General features: G+C 51.1%; 2 protein-coding genes across 4 annotated transcripts; one reads left to right on the top strand and one right to left on the bottom strand.

Annotated features, from left to right (window-relative positions):
* Positions 1-85: 85 nt before the first annotated feature.
* On the bottom strand, positions 86-6,551 carry TEAD2 (TEA domain transcription factor 2). Its single transcript, XM_090046360.1, is given in 12 exon segments — positions 86-716; positions 1,065-1,217; positions 1,544-1,684; positions 2,128-2,301; positions 2,660-2,784; positions 3,090-3,139; positions 3,319-3,356; positions 3,358-3,369; positions 3,597-3,731; positions 5,299-5,361; positions 5,744-5,808; positions 6,336-6,551. Coding segments are annotated over 12 exon segments (1,194 nt in total). The 5' UTR covers positions 6,460-6,551; the 3' UTR covers positions 86-602.
* A 5,674-nt stretch (positions 6,552-12,225) lies between these two features.
* On the top strand, positions 12,226-23,802 carry DKKL1 (dickkopf like acrosomal protein 1). Of its 3 annotated transcripts, none has more exons than XM_090046354.1 (8): positions 12,226-12,423; positions 14,224-14,407; positions 14,952-15,089; positions 15,446-15,538; positions 19,797-19,889; positions 20,200-20,347; positions 21,686-21,839; positions 23,241-23,802. In XM_090046354.1, the coding sequence occupies exons 1-8, from the start codon at positions 12,365-12,367 to the stop codon at positions 23,572-23,574; spliced, it is 1,203 nt and encodes a 400-aa protein (XP_089902480.1). In that variant the 5' UTR covers positions 12,226-12,364; the 3' UTR covers positions 23,575-23,802. The 3 variants fall into 3 exon arrangements, with proteins under 3 accessions (XP_089902480.1, XP_089902482.1, XP_089902481.1); XM_090046356.1 differs by lacking the exon at positions 12,226-12,423 and adding an exon at positions 13,851-13,909; XM_090046355.1 differs by lacking the exon at positions 12,226-12,423 and adding an exon at positions 13,865-13,921.
* Positions 23,803-27,518: the final 3,716 nt, after the last annotated feature.

Here is a 27,518-nt window from a genome sequence, read left to right as displayed (position 1 = left end):
TGACCTCCCCTATGACTCCTCAGCAGGAACCTCCAATTCTGTCTCTGGGACCTCCCCAGGAGCTTCAACTGCTTTCTAGAGGTTAATGGGGCCATGCCCCCCTGTCACACACTGGGGAACACCTCAGGGGCTGACCCCCAAGATTTATCCCATGACAACATGCCAAGGCCCTCAAATGTGAACAAGGCCTCTCCCACAGGTGTCATGGATAACAGGGGGACAGTATTTGAGGCCCAGACAGGGTGTCCCCCAAGGCTGACCCCTTGAAATAATCCTCCCCCGTTGGCTTAGCATGAGGAGCATCACCACAGCTGGAGGGGGTGATCTAAACCCCACCCCACATTCTTCAAATCCTTCCCCACCTCATAGACTACCACCTGCTTGCCAAAGGAGCAGGCCTCATGGGTACAGGTAACGACCAGCGGCTCAGGCCCCTTGTACCTGCCACTCACCCCATAAGAGGTGCTTGGTTCTGTGGGCAGTGGGGCACTCAGGTCTGCCTCGGGGAGACATGGCAGAAGGGAATGATGAGAGGGAAGGGGCTCAGGTCTGCCTGGGGGGACATGGTAAGAGTTGGGAAGGGAGTGGGGTTCTGCTGGGCATCAGACCTTGACCAGCCGGTACACATGGTGCTGGGGCCCTCGCTTGTTGGCTGACACCTCAAAAACAAAGGCCACACAGAGCAGCAGCTCTTGGGAGTCTCGGTTTCTCACCACCTGGGGAAGGCAGAGGGGAAAAAGGAGTCATTGGGAACCTCCAAAATAGGAGTCCAACCCCTGTCATGCACCCCCAATCTGGGCTCTCTAATGCAGGCGTTGAGGGTATGGGTATGGGTGTTGGTATTTGAAGTACAGTGTGTGGTGCTGAGTGCAGCCAAGGGATTTGGGGTACAGCTGTTCAGGTTGATACAGGATGCAGATGCTGGCACTCAGTTTGCAGTGTGCTCTGGGGTGTGGGTGTTGTGTGGGTAGATTTGGGTGGGGTGTTGTGTCTTGGGATATGCAGTGTGTTTCAGGGCTTAAGTGCAATGTTAGGATATAGGTATTCGGGTGCCCCCACCCCACCTGCAGCACAGTGAAGTTCTCTAGCACACTGTCCATCATGTACTTCTCAGGTAGCTGTTGCAGCTTGTGCACAAAATTGATCAGGTACTCGCAGAGCGGGAAGCGGAGGAGCCAGAAGACATAGCGCCCATCCTCGAGGTGCCCCAGCTCTGTCTGCAGGGGACAGCAGGGGGGTCATGGCATGAGGGTTGTCATGAGGGGGCTCTTTGTGGGATAAGCCCCACCCACTTCTGCTCCCCTGATCTTGTGCTGGGACCCACGCCCTCTCCTTCCAGTCTGCACACTTTGTGCCCTGGGCCCCACAATCCCTACTTCCTTTCCCCACCACCACTCCATTCCCCATTTCTCTCCCCTACGTTGCACTCTCCCTTCTCCCTGCCCCTCATTTACCCTCACCTCCTTTGTCCCCTGCCCCTCCTCCTGCCCCCCTTACCCCGTACTCCACCCTCTTGACCCCCTACTTGAACCCTGATCCTCACCTCAACCCTCTCAACCACCTGATTGCCAAAGGAGCAAACCTTGTGGGCACAGGTGATGGCCAGCGGCTCAGGCCCCTTGTACTTGCTGCTCACCCTACCGAGGGTGCCTGGTTCTGTGGGCAGTGGGGCACTCAGGTCTGCCTGGGGGAGACATGGCAGAAGGGAACAATGAGAGGGAAGGGGCTCAGGTCTGCCTGGGGGGACATGGTAATAGTTGGGAAGGAAGTGGAGTTGGGGCTCAGTTCTGCTTGTGGGGACACCCCCTGTCCTAAGCTAGTCACCCCCATGATTTTCCACCTGTTCCCCCACATCCCCATACCAGGGGATCCACCTCTCTATTCAGTGAGTAGAGACACAGAGGGAAGAATACCTGGGAGAATGGAGGAAATGGGGCAAGAAGGAGGAACATCCCAGGGGGCAAAAATTCTTCAGGGGGGTGACAAGGAGAACAGTGTGGGGGTGGGTACAGCAGGAGGGGTTGGAGGAATCCTAAACTAAGGCAGGTTCAAAGAGTCAGAGACCCGTCCCAATCCCCTGTGACCCCTGGACCAAGAGTCCACTGTGCTGCCCTGTCCGGGGCTCACCCAGAACTTGACAAGGAAGAAGGCATTGGATGGCCCCCGTTCATACAGGTCCCGCAGGCCCCCTGTTTTCTCAGGGAACTTGTCATAGATCTGGCGCACATCCACACCCTCCAGCGGAGGGTCAGCAGGGTGTGGGGGTGATGAGCCAATATGCACAAAGAGGTGCTGCTTGAACTGGAGAATGGAGCACCCCAAAATCAGACATCTTGCCCTTGGTGGAAACCCCAACTCTTCCTCAGGTGCTGAGAGCTCCCCAAAATCAAATGTTCTGCCTGTGATGGGAGCCCTAATTCCTTCATCTTCCCAGGGCAAGGAACCACCAGAAATTGGGGTTGCTCCCCAGCAGGACCCTCCCTTGCTGCCTTTTCCACCCTATGACCCCCTGTCCTAAGCTAGTCACCCCCATGATTTCCCACTGGTTCCCCCACATCTCCATACCAGGGGATCCACCTCTCTATTCAACTTCTTCCTATGTGCCTTCCCAATGTAACCATCACTCCCCTACAGCAGAGCCCCCCGACTCCCTACTCACAGTCTTGGGCTCAGCTGGCAGCTCCACAAAAGCAGAAAACTCGACCAGGCACAGGTGTGGGGACCCAATGCAGTGGCCAGGCCAGACAGGGGGGCTGGGCACAGGGGGCATGGGCACCTCAAAACCTAAGGGGCATGTTGGGGTGAAACTCCCTTATTAGTCCCACTGCTGCCAATGAGACCCCCAGCCAAGGTCCAACTGGACCCCACAAGTTCCTAGCCTCCCAACAGGATGCCCAGTCCCCCACAATTATACCCCACCCCACAAAGACACCCCAACCACCTATAATTATGCATTAGCCCTCACCCAGCACCTCAGCCCTGTGCCATCTCAACTCCCCCAAAATCCCAGCTACCCCTCAGCACTTTTGGCACTCTCCTTTGCCCCCACATCCTGGGTAAAGACATGAGGAAACCCCCTTCATACACACCAGGCACAGCAGGGGATGTGGCAGCTGGTGGGACTGGGTATGGCTTAACGCTGTGGTGACGGGGGGAAAAGGTTAGTAAGTGTGCTTGACTAGCAACAGGGGACACTGCCTGGGGGGAATGGGGCAGGAGCTGGTTGTGGGAGGCCCCTAGCTACTCCAACCCCAGCAGGGGGGTGCAGGCTGTGGGGTGAGGGAAGTGTGTGTGTCAGTGGGGTTAACAGATACTTACTCCTGGTTTGGTCTGGTCTGGTTTGGTCTGGTCATCATCTCCCGGCCAGAACTGAAAGAACCCGGTGGACTAGAACAAAAAGAGGAAATAATTAACTGGAGGAAAATGCCCACTCTTGCCCCTAAGCCTCCTGTCCCCCTCACTCCCAGTCTACAGCCCCCTGCCCCTCCAGTGCTCTTCACTTTTGACCCACAGCCCCTTACCCCACCCTGCCCTGAGGTTATCCCTAGCCCAGCAAGTACCTCTTCCACCTTGCAGCCCTCTCCCTTGTCACTCACCCCAGGGCTGGGTGGGAAGGGTGGATGTGTGATACTGGGGGCCCCCGACTTGTCCTGGAAACCAGTAGCAGAGATGAGCTGCGCAGAGGACATAGCTGCTATGCTCTGAAGGGCTTTGTCCTTTGACACCTGGTCCTGGAGGAGAAGACATACATATGGACACATCTACCTAGGGAATCACTCAGAATATCCCCTCCCTCACCCCAGGACCAACCATTTTGTGCTCAGTCCCCTCCTGAACAAACTTATTCTCTTCTGCCCTAGAGTTGGGATAGAACGCAGATGTGCTGAACACCAGTATTCCCTCAGTCTAACCCACCAGACACCAGTCCCCTCCCCAACCTGGGATAGAACATGCTGTTGGATCTGAGACTGGTACTGCTCTGTTCTCTGGCTGGGGTATCTGGGCTGCCAGGACCTGGGTTATATGGAGGCAGGAGTGAAGGAAGGGGGAAGCAAACTGTGGAGTGGTTACTCAGGGGTTGTTGAAAAGGTGTAAGCCCTGCTGGGCAGATATCCCAGAGTATGCTAACACTGCATGCAACTAGTGTGCCTTCCACATCGAGTCTATTATATACACTAATGTACAAAGTGCACCTGTGTACGCTTGGGTATGAGTGGAGGAACATCTATTGCTTAGAGTATGCCTGTATACAGGGCTATTCATGTCTGTAACAGGCTCAGGTGTATGTTAATGGGTGTATGCCCAGGGGGCTTCTGCATGTGCACACTCAAAGGATGTGTTACAATCAGGATCTGCATGTACAAAGGAACATAAGAAATGGGCAGACATGTAGCGGTAATGTATTGAGAGAGGGTGTGTATTCAGTAGTGTGCAACCATAAGCATGTGCACAATTTATATGTGCACAGGTGATGTGCAAGGGGCAGTTAGGTGGGTGCAGTGTGTACATGAAGGGCAATTCCATGCACATGAGACTGCACACAAGGGCAGGAAGGTGTGTGTGTGCACAATGAACTTCCTTGTGTGTGCAGCAAGTGCGCACAAAGTGGATGTTCAAGGGAGAGAAAACAGGGGCAGCACCTCCGTGTGCATCCATAAAAGATATGCATAGTGAGCACATGCAACGGAGTGGATGGGGTTGTGTGTGCCTGACCATGTCAGTCTGCCTGTGTATACGGTGTCTGTGCATGGTGTGGGCATAGCTGGAAACAGATGTGCATGTGTGTGGGGTGAGTGTGCAGAAAGGAGTGAGTGCACAGGAGTATACATGGGTGTGTGGATGTGCATGGGGTGGGGGGTGAGTGTGCAAGAAGGTATCCATGCTTATGGGGGTGTCTGGCATGCACAAGGGTGTGGGGTGTCCAAGCTCTGCCCCACCCCCTCTGCAGATATCAGTACTTACCACATTCATGGCCTGCAGGGCAGCACCAATGGGACCCGATCCAGAGGCACAGGTTGGGGAGTGAGGAGAGAAACATGGCTTAGAAGCAAGAAGCCTCTGTTCCTTCAGCCCAACCCACAGACAGGGGGTGTTGTGGGCAGGTGTGCCAGGGGATGTGTGGTGGGGGGAAATGAAAGGAAGGGGCAGTTTGGCCTAGGGGTGTGGTATGAGGCATGCAGAGGAGGAATGGGAGTGTCTCAGGGAGTTTAGGGAACTTAGGGAGGGGTGAGAGTATCTCAGGGGATGCAGGAAGGTGCTGCACAGGGTGTGGTGGGTCATGGGGGGACCCAATCTCACCTTGAGCTTGGACTGGATCTCCCGTGACTTACGCCATGCCAGGACCTGGATGTGGCTGGACACCTGCAGGATGAGATGGGGGAGACCAGGGGATAGAAGTGGGGCGTCCCACCCTCCCAAGCAGGGTTCACTGCCATTTGCTGTGATCATGCTGCAGGGGGAGGCACAGAGACACCCACCCTAGGCCTGTAGTATCATCAGGAGTGGGTGGGCTAACCAGCCAGTTCCCCACACCCCAAAGGACCCTCTCATTTCTATTCCTTCCCCACACACTCCTTTACTCCAGCTACCAGCCTGGTTCCCCCCAATCTCCACCTCTCCCCTGTGCCCCCTTCCCTCTCCATCACCCCATCTTTCTCTCCAGCCTTTATGCCTCTGCATTTCTCCACTTCTTTATCCAACCTGCCCCTCCCAGCATCCTCCAGCCCCCACCCTGGGGCCATGCCTGCTTCCGGGTGCGGGTTTTCCCCGTCCGCAGCTTGATGTACCGGGTGATGAGCTCATTGTGGCCTGGGAGAGACAGAGACACAGAGAGACGGGCGCTGGGGGTGTCGGGGCTCCAGCAGGGAGTGCTTTCCCTTAGTTCAGTAGGGACTACCCAGTATTCTTTCCTGCCATGGCAGGGGGTCAGACTAGATGATCTGCTCAGGTCCCTTCCGACCCTAGAAACTATGAAACTATGGAAAGGGAGGGTGGGACCCCTGGGGCCAGGCCGAGGGACTGAGAATGATGCCTCAGATTTCTGGGTTAGGAGAGAGGAAGCCAGACAAGGGGGGATGGAGCATGACTCCCAAGGCACGTGGGACTGAGGCATCTGGATAGGGTGACCGGGAGAGATAAGAAGTATGGGAGTCAGGCATCTAGGCACAGTGGTATAATGTCCAGGCAGCATGAGACCTGAGCAGGGTGAGTGTAGGACCCTGATGAGCTGTTACAGATCCCAAGTGTCTGGCAGGGACCTGAGCATCTGGGCAGGATGAATACAGGACCCAGGTGTCTGGCTGAGGTGGTAAGGGACCCAGGTGTCTGGCACTCACCATACATCTTGCCCTCATCAGACAGAATAATCTTGCGCCGCCCACAGGGGGGATACACAGACAGCGCTTCCTGGAAGCTCTGCTCAGTGTTGGGGCTCCAGACGCCCTCAGCATCATTCTCCATTGCCTTCTCAGGAGGCTCCCCTGTCCTGCTGGGGGGGATGTCCCCCGCACCCCACCTACCTGGCTCAATGGTGGTGGCTGGAGGGACCAGAAGGTCCTGCAAGGGAAAAGAGGGAAAAAGTGAGGGGAGTCCCAGGTAGACACAAATGGTCCCACATCCATTCTCCACCATTCCCCCAGAGGTTTTTGACCCTCAAAGTGCACCCCACATACACAGGACCCCTTGAGAATACCCACGGCTTTGTATGGAAGTCTCCTCTGCCCAAACATCTGATCCCACTCCCCCGGTGATAAAGATCCTCCCTTGTCCCCAAGGTCACTACCCATCATGACCCACAGACTCTGTCCCCTTTCTCTCAGGCAAGTTGGAAGTCTAGATTGGACACCTGAGTTCTCCTGAGACCTGGAATAGGATCAGGCAGGATTCTGGAAGCCCACACTCCTGGATTCTCTCTCAGCTATGGGAGGGCAGCCGTGTCTAGGGGATTAGTGGAGGAGGTGATTGGGAATCTGAATGTCTGAGATGCATCCCTTGCTCTAGCTGGGAGCCCTCTCTACCTAACAGGGGACAGATTCCATCTCCCAATGGCTCTGTGCCCCCTTGTGCTATCATTTCTGCTCTGCTCATCTTGGCCCTGAGAGCAGCTGCTGGGATGGGGGTACTGGGAGAGAGGCTGGTCTGGGTATATGGAAACAATGCACCTCCTTCAAAAGGATACTCTTCTCTCCTCACCACAGCACAATGTGTGCCCCCTCTCCCCTTTAAATGGAATAGACTGGATTTCCCAGTACTATGAGAAGGAACTGATAGAGCTGGGATAATCCCAAAGCTGCTGGGCAGGGTGCTTTGGGTCAGGAGAGAGGGGCAGAGCAAGGGAAAGTGCAGTGCTGGGCTGACAGGGGGCTGTGAGGCAGGAATGGGGGACACTTTCAGAGCTAGGGGGAGACCAAGGCTAGATTGGCATGACCTGTGGGGATGGGAGTGATGGGGAGATCAACAGGGATGAGTTGGGGAGCTAGGATACACCAGGTCTAAGAGGGACAGATTATGAATCTGAACAGGCATTGAGTGTACAAAGGAGCATGAGAGATTGGCAGACACATAGTGGGCATGTATCGAGAGAGGGTGTGTGTTCAGGAGTATGCAACAGTAGGCATGTGCACAGTTTATGCATGCATAGGTGATGTGCAAGGGGCAGTTAGGTGGGTGCAGTGTGTACAAAAAAGGCGATTCCATGCACATGAGGCTGCACACAATGGCATGGAGGTCTGTATACGCACAATAAACTTCCCTGTGTGTGTACAGCAAGTGTGCACAAAGTGGATATTCAAGGGAGGGAGAACAGGGGGAGCATCTGTGTGTGCAGATATGTATGGTGAGCACATGCAAAGGAGTGGATGGGGATGTGTGTGCCTGAGCATGTCACAGTCTGCCTGTGTGTGCATGGTGCATGCAGATATACATGTGTGGGGGATGTGTACAGAGAGGTGTGAGTGCACAGGAGTACACATGGATATGTGGATGTGCATGGGGGGGGTGCGAAGAAACATGACAATGATCTCCTAAAATAGCTCCTGGTGTGTGGGTCCCATCCCCCTGAGGTCATGTCAACATTCTTATTCCAGCACCTTCCAGCCCCTCTGTTCAGGGATCCTCTTTTCCGCCAGCTCAGGGGTCTGGACCACAGGGACAGATCCCCCCACTTTTGCCTGTGGCTTTCCTGGAACCTCCCCCTGCAAGTTCTCAGAGTGGAGCTGAGTTTGGGAGCACCCGCAGACATGGGGAACAGTTTTCTTTGCCTCCAGCAGTTAGCTCCAAAAGGCTCTTTTTTTTTCTGCAGAGGAAGTTTAGAAAAGCTTCCCCTGGACACCAGACATGGGGCTGAAATTTCAAGACCTCCCCCAGCCCTTTTCAATCACAGATGCCAGAGAAAAAAACTTTCCTAGAGCAAGGAAACATCTTTAGAAGCTAACAACAGCACAGATCTCCAAGTTCCTGGAAAGCTAGAGGAAATATTAAAAGCAGGAGCATGCCATTTTGAAAGCATTAATTTTTCTGAAGGGTTCCCTTTTAGATCAGGAGTTTGCCACTAGTTTCACATCATTTTAACACAGTAGTTTTTAGACTCTTTATGCCCATAAATGAGGTATGTGTGTGTGTTATATTTTCCTTCTACAATTAGCTCCGTGATTTCCAGACCCAGGATTAATTTGGGGCCTGCAGGAAAAGGAAAAAGGGAACTGTGCTTTGACAGAAGATAAATGAGATTCCAGAAAGGCTGGTTGCAAAGGAAAACACACAATCAACCCAGTTTTCCAAAATAAACTTCTCACCATCAGAGAATACTGGCTTGGATGAAATTTAAAGGACCTTCCAGAGGTTAGGGGAAGGGGGGAAATAAACCAACCACTGAATTTCCACAAGGTTTGTTGCAAACCAAGCCACAAAATAACATGGTTTTCCAAAGCCAGCTGTGCAGGGAAGGTTTGAAACAAATCTGTTTTGCCAAAGTGAATCTGCAAATTTTCAAACACACAATGCCAGGGAAAACGCCAACCAATGCAGCATGCCAGGGGGCGGGTTACAAGACTGCAAAATGCAACCCATTTCCAAACATACAAAAACTTTCCAAATAAAAAAAGACACAGAACATTTCCCTCCCTCCCTTCCCCTTCTTCATACGAAGTAATTAACAATCCCAAATCTTGTTGCAGAGGGGGAAAAAAAAATCCCCTACAAAATCAACCTTGTCTCCCAACTTGGAAGATTCAAGCACATTTTGCAGAATTCAGAGGAAACCCCTGACTGGACAAAACTCCACTTCATTTTTTGACTAAGTAACATTTCTGCCACTTGGAAAAGCCATGCTGGGATGTAAAACTTCAGCCTTAAATCCAAAGTGATTTATTCAGGAGCAGCGCACACAATAAAACCTGGACACAATGAAAGGATCAAACTCAAAGGCAAGGCCATAGTACATGTCTTGCTCAAAGCTTGTAAAGGGTGATCCATCACCCTAGGGGGTAAGTAGAGGATTGGATGAATGTAAAATCAAGGCCTTTGGGGATCTGAATTAAAATTCTAGCCACCATGATTCATATAACTCCTATGTAACACTGTGGGGACTGAACCCTAGGTGGGGTACAACTGGTAAGTCAACTTGTGATCATTGGGTAACTGAAATTTCAATCTACCCTATGCTCCACATGCACAAATATTCACATATCACACACACACATTCACACATTTGCTTACATACGTACACACAAAACCAAGTACACACATTCACTCATACACAACAATGCTTGTACACACACATATACATGCACACCTAAGTTTTGGCTGAGATCAGCAGTTTCAAACACACAACACTAGAAAGTTAAAGGGGTCCTAGCACCTCCTTGTGAAGCTACAATTGTAAAGTTTGCCAGAGAAACCCTGTCTCTGTACAACCAAAACTGCTTGATCCCAGACTTGAAAACAATCAGAAGAAGTATCATCTCATACAAGGCTGGACACAGGCATGGGCAACCTGGACAGAAAGGGGGCCCAAAAATGGTAACTTTAAAATTATTATCATCATTATCTCTGGCAAAGGAGGTCCCGATACAAAACATTTGACCAGGGCCGCCAGGAGTCTAGGTATGATGCTGCTCTCAAAGAAGATCCTTATTGATATTTTTTTTTATTATTAAGACAAACGATTTCTGTTCTATTCTGAATTCCTAGGAAGGGAAATCTGAGATTTTTGACCTCTTCAATCAGCACAGAGAAGGGTCTACTCATTAATCGTTTCTGGGGGAGAAAGTTTAAAAGGACAGGATATAAAAGGACAGAAAAATGCTCCATTTAGAGGGAAGCGGGGTGAGGGTGGTGCGGTGTGGAAAGAAATTTGGAAAGAAGGCCCACACAGCAAAAAAAAGAAAAACAGAGAAAGCAGTAACTACACAACATTTGCAACAGACTTGCACAATTGGCAGTGTAAATAATTTTCACACATGCAGTAGAAGCGTGGCCAGCTCACACCCACCCTGCTTTGTAATGCACACAAAAATACCATCTGAACACAAAAGGGGAGCGTAATGAACTTTCACACAGCCCTTGCAAGGTACAAATGGACAACTGGAGTGGGACACACATGCACTTGGAAACCCAGGCCAAAGTGCAGGGAAGCTGTAGCACATAGCGCCCCCTGTAACACACTCAAATAGAAGCATAATGAACCTTCCCATGCCCACTACAGCACACAGCCTTTTATACACACACCACACAAGTGTAAGCAACATACTCACACAGCCACATCCAAATCCACCCTGCTCCACACAAAAAAACTGTTAGTTTTCTCCTGACAACCTCCCCACTCCTTTATCTTTGGCCCTAAAAGAGAAACAATTTCAGCCCTCCAAGTTTTCAGGCTTACAAGGAAAGTTCTTTCTTCCACCAAGCTAGTCTCAGCTGGTGAAACTCTCCCAACAATAGGGGCTGGAGATGAAACACAAGGAAGGAAACAGCCGTAAGATAAAAGTTTGCTTACCTTACTGCAGATTGGCGTTCAGAACTCACTGTTTTGGGATGATCTTTCTCTCTCCTTTTTTTTTTTAAGAGTGAATTAGTACAGGTTTTGGTCTAGATTTTGGGGGGAAAGAACCAGGAGAAAGACCAATTCTTCTTGATCTTCAAAGTCTGTGGGAGTTTGTGTGCTTATTGATAGATATTTGGAATCTTCTTCACCCTGGTTCAGCAACAAAATTAAAATGGGGTTACATTTTTATTTCCATCTCACTACCTCCACACCCCACCAGGGTCCCCTCTCTTTTTCCAGGCTCTCTGGAGGAAAGGGAGGTGGGGGGCAGGGCTGTGCTAGCTCCTGATGTCAAGGGGGCAGCACCGGTCCTGGTATTTTGGAAAGGCGACAGCTTTTGGGAGGAATGCCTGGAATGGCTTAGCTCACTGAGTCAGTTTCGGGGGGGAGGAGCTTGGGGGGCAAAGGGGTGGGACATGCAGAGGCTCCCCACCCCCCAAAACCTAAGTTGTGGGGAGGAGGGGAGTAGCAGAGGATTTAGGGAGAGTGGTTTTGGAGGGCAGAGTGAAGGAAGCAAAACCTGGAAGGATTTCATCTGGCTTCAGAAATTCTGAGTGGCACTGCTGTGGAGAAGCTCATGGGTGATCCTTGGCCATGGGTATCTCTGTGGGGAAGCTTGTAGCAATAGGATACTGCTGAGGGGGAAGCTCACAGCACCATGGGTCCATAGTTGGGGCACTGCTGGGGGGAAGGCTCACAGGGCCTATCCCCAACTCCTATGGGGAAGCCTGCAATGTTGGAAAAGGACTGTGATGATGGGAAAAGTTGACCTCAAGATACAAACCTCAGGGTAGGTTTTCCCAGGCATGTCCCCTTTTTGAGCCCTCTGATCTCTGTCTGGGTACTGGCAGTGCCAGGGAGCTGCAGGTCAGGAGTGAAGGGCACCATCATGGCCCAGGGGGCAGGATACTGCGGTTTGGGGGTGAGGGGCACTGGCAGGGCTGGAGTCAGTGGATTGGGAGTGAGGGGCAGCAGCAGAGCTGGGGGGAGGGGTTATGGCTTGGCAGTGAGGAGCAACAGAATGGGGAGGCGCAGGGCACCAACATGTCACTGCCCCCCCAACCCCCACCCTTCATATTCCTCCCTGTTGTTCCCCCTGTGACAAGTGTCTTCTTTTTTGGACCCAGAAATACCATAACCCTATGAACCTGCAAGCCCTGGACTCTGGCAGGAAGAAGCAACTTGTCAATGGGAGCAGTATCTAGGGGGCAAAAATAGGCAGAAGAAACAGAGCTGAATGCCAGAGGATTTGGGGGACTGGATGTGTCCCCCAAAATCTACATGGAGACCATGTGGGGACTGAGATGAACAAAGGCTGGATACATGGGTGCTCGAAGACTGGGAATGTGGAAGCTGTGGGGTGAACAAGCTGAGTGTGGGAGGTAAGGGCTGTGGGAGCCATGGGGTGAATGGGAGCTGAGTGTAAGGGTGCTGTGGGGTGCACAGAGGCTGAGTGTGGGAGGACTCAGGGTCTGAGCATGGCTGTGGGGTACACCAAGGGAAACGTATGTGATGGGTAAGAAAGTCTCGTTGCCCGTCAGCACCAAACCTAAACTCCTGGTGGTGCCGGGCCAATTTATACTATTGGACCCCGTTTTACCAGAGATAATGATAATAATAATAATTATTTTCACCATTTTGGGCCCCCTTTCTGTCCGGGGCCTGTGTGGCTGCCCCGTTTATCCATGTCTGTGCCTGGCTCTTTTGCCCAGGTACACCTGGAAACCTGGCCAGGGGAATGTATTACCCTGGGTAAGTGCTCTTCCCCACCAATCTACTCCCCTCCCATTGAACTGGACAGGTCTCCCCCTGTTTCCCCCACCAGGGACCTCCTGTATTGAACTGTAGGTATATGACATTGGTTATCCCACATCTAGAGTATAGGGGAGGCAGCTTATAAACACCCTGCAGTTGTCTAAAAGACTCCTCATCTGGGGGTGTTATGTATAAACACCTCCCACATTTCTTTGGGGCCCCAGGTGTGGGGGTGCCTGTGGGAGGGGACAGCAGAAATTTCTAGATAGTTCTGTCCCTTTCACAAATAATCCAACAGCACCATCTGGTGGTACATGGTAGCACTTGCAGGACTGAGCCCCACACCCAAAAATGCAGTGGGAAAGATATTGTGTGTGCTGGGGGGGAATGTCTTTTTAAAAGCATTTTAAGGAGCCAGCTGTTCCTTGTGAGCTGGTGGCTAGAGTATGAATGAGGGTCTCAGATGTATTTAGCCCCCAGTGTGCTTATAAAGGAGGGGGGCACTCTCTAATCCCTGTGTTCCACCCCAGAGTCAGCTGCATCCTGGTGCTGGGCAAAGGTCTTTCATAAACAGCACCCTTATGCTCCACTTCAGAGATGGCTGCATCTATGAACTAGGCAATGAATCCATGTATTAACACCCCATGGGTGGTGTTATCACCCACCCAGCATGATGCCTACCTACATGCCTGGGTGCTGACCCTACCCCAGCCCTGGCTCCAGCTGGTTCTGGAATGAGAACCCTGTTTGAATCACAGCTGGTGCTGGGCAGTTGGGGGTGGCTGGTTGGTGACAGAGGGGCAGACTGGAAGGGAGGTAAGGGGTAGAGGGGTTTCAGAGAAGCACAAAGGCTTAGGGGTGCTCAGGGGGGAGGGGAGCTGTAGGGTACCTGGGCGTGGTAGAGCTGTGGGGCAGAATTTCCTGTGGGTCTCAGAGCAGGGTGAGGGGAGAGTTTGGAAGTGGAACTGGGGCAATTAGGAGGAGAGGGAGAGGTGAGGACAGAGAAGAGGGGAGAGGAGCTGTAAAGGAGAAGGAGCTGCTCCTGTGGGAGACACCTCTGGAGACAGATATGGGGACAAGGAGAGCTGTGGGGCAGAGAGCAGGATGTGTTGGGTATGGATGGAGGTGGGTAGGGATGAGATGGAGGGACGGCTGGATCTGGGAAGCGGGGAATGGAGGGTGGATGGAGCAGTGTGGGGGGAGTAATGGATAGTACCCGGGTGGAGAGCTGAGTGGGGATGGGCAGGCAGGTAGACCGCGGACGGTGAAACGGGGAGGATGAGGACGAAAGAAGAGGTGTGGGGGCGGAGACAGATGCAGGGCTGTGCGGCGGGGAGCGCAGTGCCAGCCGCACCCTCCCGGGCGGGGCCAGGGCTACATCCACCGGGCGGGCGGGTTGCCGGGACCCTGAGCGCATCTCTCTGCAGATCGGCGCGGAGCAGGCCGCGCTTGGCAGCGGAGATGGCGGTGCGCGGGCTGCCGGGCGCGCTGCTCCTGCTGCTGCTGCTGCTGGCCTGGGAGGGAGCAGGCGCCCCGGCCCCGGCTCTCCTCCCTCCTGCTGCCCTGCACCGGTTCTTGGGCGACCTCAGCAGCATGATGCAGCGCAGCCGGGTAAGACCGGGCCGAGGTGGGGGATGTGTGGGACACGCAGGTGCCAGGCTGTCTTCCCCCAGGCGAGGCTGCTTGTCCCCTGCATCTTTGAACTGCATCCCTTCCTCCATCCCACTGTATCCTGTCTGCCCACACTCCGCTCTGTCTGTTACCACACAGAGCCCTCTCTGCCCATCCAACCACCCACCCACTATGTCTATTCCATTTTTCCTGCTGTGAGCCTAAGCTGTGCACAACCAGCATGATTCCATATTAACTGGGGAACTGGACCTGTGTGTTTGTGTGTGCATGCTAACATGTGCTGCTGTGTGCCTGCCTGGTTTCCGATTTCTTTTCCCACCTCAGGAACTGGGGGCTTGCGGCTTAGAGTGAGGTTTGGGGGAGCAAGGCAGGAGGGGGTACTGGGCATGGGAGACAGGACTCCTGGCTTCTGTCCCAGGTCGGGTGGGGGAGTGGGGTCTGGTGGGTTGTGTGGGGAAGGCCTGGCGGCATGTAGAAAGAGCAATGACTCGCAGGAGTTGTGGCTACACGCGTGCTGTTGCAGGAGGAGATGGGGCAGATCAGGGAGGGCTTTGAGACCCCCGTGGATTTCAGCAAGCTGCCCCCAAACTACCATGATGAAGAGAAAGAGGAGCACAGGGTGGGCAACGCCACGGTGTACAGCCATCGGGAGATCAACAAGGTGAGCTCTGAGTCGGGACAAGGGGGTCCCCTACCCATGGATCAGGACCCTGCATTGGGGGCTGACTTTGCTCCTCAAAGCTTGTAGAGGTCAAATCAGGGGTGTGGCTTGGGCACGCTGCACTGGGGTAACTGTCCCCCAGGACCCATAGGGAGCAGCAGATCAGTGACATGATTGGGGCTATTTTCTGCTTCTCAAAGCCTGCGGGGGGCAATCTGGGGATGTGGCTGGGGCTGTGCCTGGGGGTAGATCAGCAGTGTGCCAGGGTGCCTTATGCTGTGGCTGTTCCCTGTTTACATGTAGGATCCTTCCCTGGACCTGATCCTTGTGCTAAGAAATGCCTCTGTCCCTTGCAGGTGACAGACAACCGGACAGGAGAGACAGTCTTTTCAGAGAAGACAGTGACTTCCATTGAGCAGGGAGACCAGGGCCTGCTGGAGAACTGGAAGGTCAGTGCAGAGGGACCAGGAGTCATGCCTAACCAGCTGTGGGAGAAGAGTGAGGTCCAGTGAGTTAGAGCAGGAGCCTGGGAGCCAGGACACCTGGGTTGTATCTCAGCTCTGAGAGGAAAGTAGGGTCTGGGTGTGGGGGGGAGCAGGGGAAGAGAAGGAAGGAACTGGGAGCCTGGGTGACTGTGTTCTAGCCCAGCTCTGTGTTGTATCTCTGCTATTAGGGTGGGAAGGGGGAGGAATCCATCTCTTCCCCCCCATCCCCATGCCTCAGTTTCCTCTTCTGTACACAGAGCTTCTGCTAACAACAATTACCTTGATTCCTTCAGCTCCTGCATCAATATTCAGGATCGTAGCAAATACTCTCAGTGACAACCTCTTTCAGCATCCCAGCCCAAAACTCAATTCCTAAGGCCTGGTTGGCTGGATGCCTCGAGCCCAGGGAAGGCTAGGCAGGCTGCCCTGTTTCTGTGGTAATGGAAAGAGGCTTCATCCCCTGCCTACTTGTAAAATGACCCCCCTCTTGTTTACCCAGAGATAAGGCTGCCTGGAAGCTCTGTCCCTACCAGACCAAGCCTGGCAACAGCAGGAGAGCCTAGTTAGAAGTATTATTGAGTCTGGCAGCACCAGGAAACAAAGGCAGAAATGGAGCATTAGTCAATACTGTTGCTGTGCAGGGAGGGAGAGAGACGGTTCCATGGTGAGGGTGGATAGAGGGATATGGACAGCAACTGAAGCTGGAGCTGGGATAGAACCCAGCTGTCCTGGCTGTCAGCCCTGCTCAGCACTACACCCCTCTCCTCTCAGAGACAGAACAGAAGCCAGGAATTTTGCCTCCTTCCCCCTGCCACTTCAGCCCTTCTTGGCCCAATGCATGGGTTATCCTGTCCCCATTTCTCTGTGTCTCTTCCAGGACAGACAGACAAAGCATAGTGAGGAGAGAACAGGCAAAGAGGCAAATGTACAGCCTGCTGCGGCAAGACACTTGCCGCTGATTGTCCGCCCCAGACTGACTTTCCTGATCATCCGCTTACCACACAAAGTCAGGCTCACCAAGAAGGCCATCAAGAAGTCAGGCAACTCAGCCCTTAGCAACAGGAGGCACAGACTCTTAGCCATCCGGGATGGGCTGAAGGAAGCCCCCCATCCTGAGAAGAAAGGCCCCTCTGTGATTGTGACTCAACAGAGTCACAAAGTTGTGCCCCGCAGGCTGCATTTTTGGTTTCTCTTCAGGAAACTCCAGTGAAAAGTTGGGGGAAGTATCACATAGGCAATAAAGGAGTATGAAACCCTTCCATGAAGTTAGATCCCTGTGTGTTTAAAACCTTAAAGTTGCATGTTCTTTCTTGTACAATAAACGTTATTCCAGGGTAGAAGACAAAACATGATGAATTAGGGCTAGTAGGTGAAAATGTGAAACTCAAAGCAATGGTAGCAGTTGATTTGAAGGTAGGGAGGTGCTGGACGGGTAAAAGCATCAGTTGCAGCCTTGGTCCCTGCTGCACCAGGTGCTGTCCAAACATAGGACAAAAAAGCTGTCCGTGCTCCAAGGAGTTTACAAGGGTCAATCTGCTTAGATTCTTGTGGTAGAGTTTCACAGGGTAATGGTTTCGGATCCTAAGATGGGGTGGGGAGCAGAAGGAGGGGTCTCTAGTCTCTGTCCTGTTGTTTGCAGGTCTGCAGCCTATATACCCTTCTCTTTGTTTCCTCTCTGCAGTGTATAGTCCTGTCTGTTCTCACTCTCTTTACCCAAGAGATTTCCCAGGCCCTCTCTTTCCCCACCCATGACCCCCTTAGAAATGGGGAGATCAGATGCAAACTCTGGCTAGATCCCTAGCTGGAGCTAATCATCTTAATACTGCATAAAACAGCTGCTTTGCCCCACCCCAGAGGTGGCTGCATCTCAGCTACCTGGCTGCATCTGGGTGCGGGGTTTCTGTACAAACACCCCCTTTAACCCTGCTCCAGAGGCAGATGTATTTCAGCACTGAGCCAGGGGTCCTGCTTAACTGCCCTGCAGATTTTACAAGACTATTACCACAAATACACCAAATTTTGATTCTGTCCTGGGTCTCAGATTATTTTAACAAAACGCTGGGTTCCTCTGCTGTTTGGCATCTTAGCATAAGGCGAGGCCAATGGATGCGACGAGTTGATTCAGTTGCTTGGCAAGCATGATGCCACCATTATAATATTTCCAGTAACAGACACCAGGCAGCTGCTGGGTTGAACGGGTTGGTGGTTGGTCAGCTGATCCTATGTGAATATACAACTCTGGTGCCTGGCCATCTGATAACTGCACCCTCTTCAGATCTGCTCAACAGTGCAGAAGATTCCTGGCTGCCAGGCAGAATTATTGCTATTATGGTGTGTGTGATAGTAGAGGTCATAAGCCCTAACCCAAAAATCAAAGCTGCTTCAGAGTGTCAGGTGCAACTGAGATTGGGGCCCTCATTATGCAAGGCAGAACACAGACCTTCTTGAAAGGAATTGGAACCTGCATTGTACTGGGTGCAGAGACCCTGGCCTTGGTCCCCTGGTGCTGTACAGACCCTGAGAATGGGGACTTCATTGTGCCAGACACTGCAGATATGCTAAGTGAGATCAGGGCCCCTGCTGTTCCAAGCACTGTACAGACCCCAACCAAGATTGGGGCTTCCTATCATATTGGGCCCTGCACACATCTCAAGCAAGACTGGGGATTTCACCATACCAGGTGCTTCACAGCATCAGACTGAAATCATGGCTTCCATTGTAAGGGCACTATAGACACACAGTGAGATATCCTTGGCCCAAAGAGCTCCCAGGTTAACTAGACAAGGCAGACATATTATCCTGGTTGGGCAGACTCAAAGATTTTAAGGCCAGAACAGGTCAGTGGGTTCTTCTGGTCTTACCTCCCAAATATCACAGACAGCTTCATGTATTGACCCTGCAGGACATGGGGTCTTGATTAAAAGGTTGGTGGGTGCAACCCAGGCACTTTGCAGGAACTGAGAATGGAAACGAGTCATCCAAAGCTATGCCAGAGTTTGCGGTGAAGTACCAGGGGAAGAACTCTGACTTCCTGAGTCTTTGGAGTGGAACTCCTGCTGATGCCTGTGGGTGCACTCTGTTCAGAGGCTCTGATCACAATGGAGGCAAATCTGCATTTCAGAACAGGTGGACAGACTGATATTTTAAAGCAATTAAATAAATCTAGTCCAACCTCCATGGCAGAGGGCAGACAATTTCACTGTTATCCCTGGACCAAGCCTAATAAACCTGCATCAGACTGGTGGTTCTCCAACTTATTTGAGCTGAAGAGATTCTTTTATGTTTGTTAAACTGCAGTGTTACCCCAGTTATTCTAGATCCCATATAAAAAATAACAGTGTCACATTACAATAGCTCTGTTAATCCTCCAGTACCTAAGAGATGTTACAGAGCTGTTCTTCATTTTTTCTCCTATTCTTTTCCTCCATTCACATTCCTCTTCTCCCTTCTGCTTAAAGATTCCTTCCTCATGTCCTCATTTAGAAACACACTACATATCCCCAGGGGTCCAATTTGAAAAATACTGTATTGAACTAAAGCATATCTTCCAGAAAAGGCATTGGGTCTGGGTGCAATGCCATTAAGAAGTGGAAGACTCACTGCTTTCCTCAAGGGTCTAATGAATCACCATTACTTTGAATTTTTTTTTTTTTTGCCTAGTCCTAGTTTAACTTGTCTGGTTTTACTACTAGGCACTGAGTCTTATGAAATGGATGAAAGAACCTTTAGGGCCTGGTGTTTTTTCCCTATGATGGTACTGATGAACCATTAAAGAGTCACCTTATCCTTTTTTTGATAAGCTGAATAGATTTTGCTCCTGGAGTTTCTGGCTCTAAGGCATTTTCTTTTAGTTCTCAAATCTATTTTGTAGCTCATCACAGTGCGCACACTGATTTGTTTTGATGTCTTTTAAAAAAGGAGTGCTCTTCACTTGCCAAAGGGAGGCAGCATTGCAATGTCAGTTTCTCCAGTCCTGCATAACAACAAAAAATCCCACCCTTCCTTCCCTGTTGCTCCCAGGATTGTGTTTGCTCTTTGTGATAGGCAGCCTGTTTTCTAGCAGTAGTGAAGAATGGCGAGTGGAATCCTTAGAGCATGGGACAGTTTAGGTGGGATTTTGCCCTCCACCCTGGCTTTGAGTATGATGCAGATAGCAGAGTAGGTGGATAAGGAAAGGCATGGTCTCCTTTTCATAGCAGCTTTGAGGCTCTGTTCTCTCTAGGGGTGCATGGGTGATGATGATTGCCGAAAGGACCAGTTCTGCTCCTCTTCCTTCGTTGTCAGCCAATGCCAGGAGTGCAAAGCTAAGGACACCGTGAGTATGGGTGATAGCTCAAGGCATCTTCAATGGTAGAGATGGGTTGGTTCAGGGGATGGGGCACCAACCCTAATCCAGTCCCATGGCACAGGAGGGGGCTGGCTTAGGAAGATTGGGCAGGGGCCTTTTCCATCCAGGGGGTACTAGCCCTCATCTGGCTGGCTGAGGGATTAAGGTATGGGCTGAGAGACCCTTCCTTTTTATAGGGTGCCAGCCCAAATCCAGTCCAAGGGTAGGGAACTGGCTGGGTCCTGGAGATGGAGGTGAGGAAAGGGGTACTGCTCTCCTCACTTGGTTTCTGCCCTAGGTGTGCCAGCGGGATGGAGAGTGCTGCTTGGGATACCTGTGTGTCTGGGGAAAGTGCACAGCTGGTGTGAGTCGTGGTGAGGGCGGGACCAGATGTGACCCACTGCAAGACGAATGTGCCCCAGGCCTCTGCTGCATCAGCTATGCCTGTGAGATAGCTTTCTGACTTTCAACCCAGCCAGCTCCCACCAGGAGCTGGGAGACCCTAGCATACCCATCTCAGACAGCCTTTGTCAGTAGACCGGGGTGGGCAAGAGCAGGCCAAAGCATAAAGGAATGCCAGAGACCTCAGGGTATGCACAGCTCATCTAGACGGTGTTACATCTTCCCAGTCCAGTGCCTATCTCTCTCCATCAGCCCACCTCAGGCATGCTTTTCTCCTCACTGCTCTTTGAGAAACCATCCTTTTCCTGTGGCTTGAAAAAATAGCTTTTCTCCGTTCTCCCTGGCCTTGGGGGGCATTGGTATGGAAATACATCAAATCTATCTCAATTTCTGCTTTGTTGTAGGCTGCTACAGCTTATGTGACACACAGAAGCTACCCTGCCATAGGGGAAGGTGTGAACTGAAAGCAATTAGCCGTTCCTTCATGGGATTGCCCTTTTCTAGTTCAGTTTCATCCACTTCCAGCATGGATTAAACTCATTCAGAAAAAGGCACTTTTATTCCATCATAAGGGAGGCATTTAAATGTAGAGAAGAACACGGAAACCTTTGTGATTTGGCATTACAACAACATGGGTGTTAATGAACTCTGAGAGACTTGGCAATGGCATGGCGCAGGGAAGGAGCTAGATGGATCCAATTTTGGGATAGATAGTGAGATTTATTTTTTCTCTGTGTGACCTGGAGAACGTGAACTAGAGGGGTTAATCTCTACTTCCTGTTCTAAACTGCTGTCAATGACTTCTTACAGCTGCCAGCTGAATTGCTCCATGTTACACAAGAGAACCTGCTCCAAGGGTTAGGGAGCTAACCCAGAATTTAGGAGACCTGGGTTATAAGTCTTTTCTCCACCACAGATTACTTGTGTGATCTTGGGCAAGTCACTCACCTTGTCTGTGCCTCAGTTTCCCCTCTGTTGGGAGAGGGGGTGATAGTAGAGGCCTTCCTCCCAGAGGTGCTGGGAAGAGAAATACATTCAAGATTGTGAAGTGTTCAGGTTCGACAGTGACAGGGAACATGTAAAAATGGCTAGCTCTTATATAGTGCTTTTCAAAATAGTTGTATTCCTCCTTTTTTAAGTGGAAAGAAAGGGAACTTGCCCCAGCACAGAGCCAAACTTCAGCTGCCTGAATCCTGGCTTTCTAGATACTGTACACAGATTTACATATAACACTGAAGAAACAGCCCAACCAGGAAGTTTGTAGCATATCTGGGGTTTGAACCCAGGTATTCAGAGTAACACCCCAGCTATACAACTCACCTTGCTTCTCCAAGGATCTCCTGACTTTTTCACTCTCTCCTCTTGCTTTCTCTCTTTTGCAGTTTTCCCATTTCCAATCTGTGCCCCCTACCTGACAGAGGGAGAAGTATGTCAGAGCCTGGATGGGACCCTCTTGAGTCTGATGGCCTGGGAAGGCCAGGGGAGGCCTGGCCAATACTGTCCTTGTGCCCAGGAACTGATCTGCAGGAGCAGTGGGTAAGAAGGACTTGGTGGTCGTGTCAGTCAAATCATAAGGAACACCCAAGTTTTCCTGAGTAACAGCTCTGGCACATGAGAGACAAGCAAGTCCTGGCAATGTTGCAGCTCTGGTTGTCTGGGGTTACAGAATCCAGGGGCTGCCAGGCAGTTATTTTTCCCTAGCCCTACATCAGTTTCATAGTTTCTAGGGTCAGAAGGGACCTGAGTAGATCATCTGGTCCGACCCGCTGCCATGGCAGGAAACAATACTGGGGTCAAACAACCCCAGCAAGATGTTCATCTAACCTCCTCTTAAACACCCGCAGGGTAGGAGCCAGGACCACCTCTCTTGGAAGTTGGTTCCAGATCCTAGCTGCCCTGACCGTGAAGTAGTGTTTCATGATATCTAGCCTAAACCTGCCCTCTGCCAGCTTGTGACCATTATTCCTGGTCACTCCTGGCGGTGCTCGGGGGAACAGTGACTCCCCCAGTGCCTGGTGATCCCCCCTGACTAGTTTATAACTGGCCACTAGATCCCCCCTCAGTCTTCTCTTTTGGAGGCTGAACAGGTTCAGGTCCCGTAGCCTCTCCTCATAGGGCCTGCCCTGCTGTCCCCTGATCATGCAAGTGGCCCTCCTCTGGACCCTCTCCATGCTGACCACATCCCTCTTGAAGTGCGGTGCCCAGAACTGGACGCAGTACTCCAGTTGCGGCCTGACCAGTGCCGCATACAGGGGGAGGATCACCTCTTTGGACCTGCTTGAGATGCATCTGTGGATGCATGACAAGGTACGGTTGGCCTTCCTGACTGCATCCTCACATTGCTGGCCCATGTTCATCTTGGAGTCAATTATGACTCCAAGATCCTTTTCCGCCTCCGTGCTGGCAAGAGGGGAGTTCCCCAACCTGTAGGTATGGTGCCGGTTGTTCCTCCCCAGGTGCATCACCTTGCATTTGTCTGTGTTGAATCCCATCCTATTCACATCTGCCCAGCCTTGTAGCCTGTCTAGGTCTGATTGAAGCCTGATGCTACCTTATAGTGTGCCCACATCCCCCCACATCTTAGTGTCATCAAGAAATTTGAACAGGGTGCCTTTTACCCCCTCATCCAAATCGCTGATGAAGATGTTGAACAGTGCGGGCCCGAGGACCAAGCCCTGTGGAACCCCACTGGCCTCGTCCTTCCAGGTTGAGAAGAAGCAATCTATATCTGTGCTGGGTTCAGATCGCTACCCCACTATCTCCCATCCCAATTATCTGACTGACCTTCCATTAATCATTGCTCAGGAGTCCCCAGTGAGTGGCTGGAGCCTGCTGGGAGCTGGGAGGCACTCCTGCCAAGTAGGGGAGGAGGGAACATTCTAAGTGATCTGGGAAGTAGTAGCTAGTCACTCTTGCAACCATATTTTTTCCTTCTAGATTTGGGATGACCTCTACATGCCAGAGGACAAAAGGCAATGAGAATTTTGGCCGCCTGAGCCAGCAGCTGTCTTTCTTCCAGCCAAGTGTGGTACGCAGGGATGAGGAGGTTGCCTACTATGATACAAATGCTTTGCCATGGCAGCTGCAAGATGGCCAAATGGTGGTGGATACTGGCCATATAAAAAAGCCAAGAGAAGAACTGACAGATGACTATGAAGGAGAGAACCTACTATTAGACAAAGACACAAACAATCCTGACCAGTTGAATTTCCAGGAGCTCAAGCAACTGGCCAACCAAATGGGGCAGTATTTTGGGCCTGGATTTTACTGAGAACTCATGCTAACTGAGTTGCTTGACAGTCACACCCTTTAATTATTTATGTGTCTCACCCTTCCCTTCCTCTCTTTTCCTCTGACCCTTCCCCCTTCACAATTTTCCACCCAGAACCATAGCTTTTCAAGCTGATTACCTCAACAATGACAGATTTCACAGCAAACTAACTTTGTCTCTTTGATTGAGGTGTTTTATAGAAATTAAATATACAGCATATTCATGTTATTCCCTCAGTGGTTGCTTTTCAGTTCACACAGTGCCTGTGGCTTTATTCCTTTGGGGGTGGAGAAGGGCCAAATTCTCTTCAACACAACAATCCCGATAACATCCAGGAGTTTTATAAGGAATCTATAGGCCACTCTAGTAGACCTAATTCTTTCCAGGACTTACAGTAATATTGTTTATATTAGTAGCCAGCTGTGACACAGGGGTGACAGGGTTTGGGAGTGTATAGGAGAGAAAATCGTGCATTTATCAGAAACAAATAATGGCGTATGCCTTGCAAAAGCGATATCAGGGGATCTGCTAGTCCTGCTACCTTGTAGAAGATCTGTGGGCAACGCCTTCTTTCAGGAATACTAGTTCTGTCACATGTGAAATTGTAGTTGAATTCATTATGCTACCATCACCTGTTCATATCTATGAGCTATACAGGGTTGTACTCATTTAAGTGATGAAATGAGCATTCTCCTAAAAAATGCTAAGTCACTGCAGAAAGGGTGTAGGTGGTGCCTTTTCTTCTTAGTCATGACAAATCCAGTGCTCCAGAGAGGCACTAAATCAGTGGTGCTCAACCTCTGGTCTGCTAGTCAAATGTAGCCTGCAGAGCTGGCATTTGGCCCTGGGGTCTCCCATGGGTCCAGAAATTTGGCAGCAGGGGTGTGGTGCCAGCTTTAATTGTCATGGCTCAGGAAGCCAGCAGGAGGGGCCAGGCCCTGGCCAGATCTGATGCTGAATCACACCTGTACACTGATCCTTTGCTGGATCTGGTCCACGGACGGACCCAGATGGTGAGATCTGACCCACAGAGCCTATGCCACTCATCCAGACCACAAGGTTGAAAGGTTGAGGACTAGGGCTGTGCGAGGCTTCAGACCGTGCTTCGGATCCGGAGAAGCTTTGGACACTTCAGTGTCTGAAGCAATGTCTAGATCGAAGTGCTGGCTTTGTTAGGCTTTTTGAAGTGGTTTGGAGCTTCTGAAACATTTTGGAAAAGCTTCAGAGCCGCTTCGGAGATCCGGCTATAGCATATAATGGGGAATCAATTAAACAGCTATAACGTTGTTGTTTTTTTGTCTGATTTGGATGAAATGTGCAGGGGTGGTAGTCTCTGCTGAGAGCACGAAACCTGCCAAGTTTCAAGATTGGTCCAGGGGTTTGGAGGGAACTGCACCTCAAGCTGTTGACAGGCAAAACTAGTGACATGGGTGCGTGTGCAACAGTCTGTCTAGGGGCAGGTTGGGGGGAACTAATGTAGGCCTAGCTGCTAAGCTGCTGTGTTACCAGTTACCAATTAATCATGATTTATTCAGTGGCCAGCTCAATACACAGTTGCTAGCTAATACAACCAGTTAATTAGCAACAATTAACACCTACAAAACCACAGGCTAAGGAGAGGAAATAATACTGACAATCAGCTGCCCCAAGACAGAGGCAGTCAGTTGCACAAGCACCCTTGTCACAAGTTTTGCCTGTCAGCAGCTAGGGGTGCAGGGCTCCAGAACCCCCCTGCACTGATCTTGACAGCTGCCAGGCTTCATGGCCGCAGCAGGGGCTACCATCCCTGCAGCTTTCACTCTGCTGTACCTTAATGCACAGTGTCACCCATGTCACAAGTTTTGCTTGTCTGCAGCTTGAGGTATAGTTTCCCCCAAGCCCTGCACTTATCTCCTTTAAACTTGGCAGTCTTTGTGGCCTGAGCAGGGGCCACCACCCCTGCAGTTTTCAGCCTGCTGCACCTTAACACACACGGGGGCATCTGTGTCATGAGTTTTGCCTGTCTGCAGCTTGAGGTGCAGTTCCCCCCAAACCCCTCTTGACTTGGCAGGCTGTGGCCTCACCAGGGGCTACTACTCCTGCAGTTTCCACCCCATTGTGGTGTAACACATACACGTGACACAAGTTTTCTTTCAAGAATTTGGGGTGCAGTTCCCCTTGAACCCATCTTCTTGAAGCTTGGCAGGCTTCATGCTCTCAGCAGAGGCTACCACCCCTGCAAATATCCAAATCGGACAAAAAACAACAAAGTTATAGCTATTCCGTTGATTCCCCATTATACCCTATGGCCAGATCTCCGAGGCAGCTCCAAAGCTTCAAGGCCGCTTCAGCTGGATCAAAGCGGGAACCCAGTCTGGCACTCCGAATTGGATCCCTGGGATCCAAAGAGGCCAGATCTGAAGCTGGATCGAATAACTGCTTACTTGCACAGGCCTATTGAGCACGGCTACACTAGATCAAATGCACATCTTCCCTAAGAAACTCTGTTAGCCTGGTCCAATTTTAGCTCTGGCCAATTCCACTTAGCCTACTGCAACTCCTTTCATTTATACTGGACCCAACTGTGTGTGCTAATCTCCACTTCCTGTCCTAAAGTGCTGAATGCCATTATGTGTTGTTATTTTCATTATTAATTCTTTGGTCCAACTTGCATGGCCTTACTTTCAGCTTCATGGCATTTTTTGGTTTGGGTGTGATGCTATAATTTTTCAATGCCACATCCAGTCCCTTCCAGAATTTCAGGAAATGTTCTAGGCTGCAATGGATCGATTTAGGAGGAAACAAGAAGGGGGAAAAATGAAGGACAAACAGGACCCGTCTTCAGGCTAGTGCAGCTGCAGCGTCAAACATCCTGTCAACTGACTAGATGTCAAACAACTGGTCAATGTATGCATGAGTGCCTTCCCCACCTCATTTTAGTCAACACTTCAATATCATGTGGTCATGCTGAATAACTTCTCTCCCAGGTAAGTAGGAGATACATTAATAGTGGTGGGGAAACAAGGGATGGGGTGAACACAGAACCCATAGCATGAAGAGGTAAATGGGGTCCTGTGTCTCAAATGAAAAAGGGGCCCCTAAAATATGTTTGAAATAAGCATCTTTCAGAAGTACTGTGGCCTGTGAGTCATGCTCTATTCCCAGCTCTGCTACTAGCACCACTGCTCAATCTTCAACAAGTCACTTTGCTTTGTCGTGCTTTGGTTTCCCCTTATGTAAAATGGGGATGCAGCTACTGAGAAACCTAGGCATTGCAAGGTATTTCAGAAAGAAGCAAGGAGTTTTGTGGGTGATATATTGTATTGGTTGAGATGGGCTCAACTTATCAAAAGTTTATCAGACCATGCAGCCGGGTCAATAAAAATATATCACCCTCAAAAATCCTTGCATCATACCTGGACCATTGTGCCTACAGTATCATTCCAAGCCTACCAAAGCCAATGAGAAGGAGCTGCCAAAATATGAGGGGAGCACCACGCATGGGCGGGGGGGAAGCACCTACTTTTTGTGCAGCTCCAGGCTTTAATCCACCGTGTTTGTCTGGTCTGTGAGGCAGGTGGAGGAAAACACTTGTGTTTGGGGGATTCCTGCAGGTTGGGATCATGCTCCCTCTGCAGAGGTGTTGTGGGGTCACAGTCCCACAGCGGGACTCTTATCTCTCCTTTATTTCATGTGTGTAGTCACTTCAGGGATCCCTCCCCCTATTTCTCTGCCCCCTTAAAATCATGGATGACATTGAGTTTGACCTGCCCCCTCCAGTGCCCAAGGCAGCAAGGGAGAGGGGGAGGGGCACGCTCCAACAACGACCGTTGCTCCGTTTGAATTTTCCCGCCCTTTTTTGAGCCTGGAAAGAGCGCGCGACTCCATGAAGAAAGCTGGTGTTTCCACCCCTCCCCCTCCCCCTCCTCTGAGGCAGTAACTTTTGCTGCCCTCAGGGGAATGAC

The sequence above is a fragment of the Crocodylus siamensis genome, chromosome 5 (genome assembly GCF_052110815.1).
Source record: "Crocodylus siamensis isolate JL-2025a chromosome 5, ASM5211081v1, whole genome shotgun sequence".
Taxonomy (NCBI): Eukaryota; Metazoa; Chordata; order Crocodylia; family Crocodylidae; genus Crocodylus; species Crocodylus siamensis.
The sequence above is the reverse complement of the archived record's forward strand: the minus strand, read 5'-3'. Positions and strand labels throughout refer to the sequence as shown.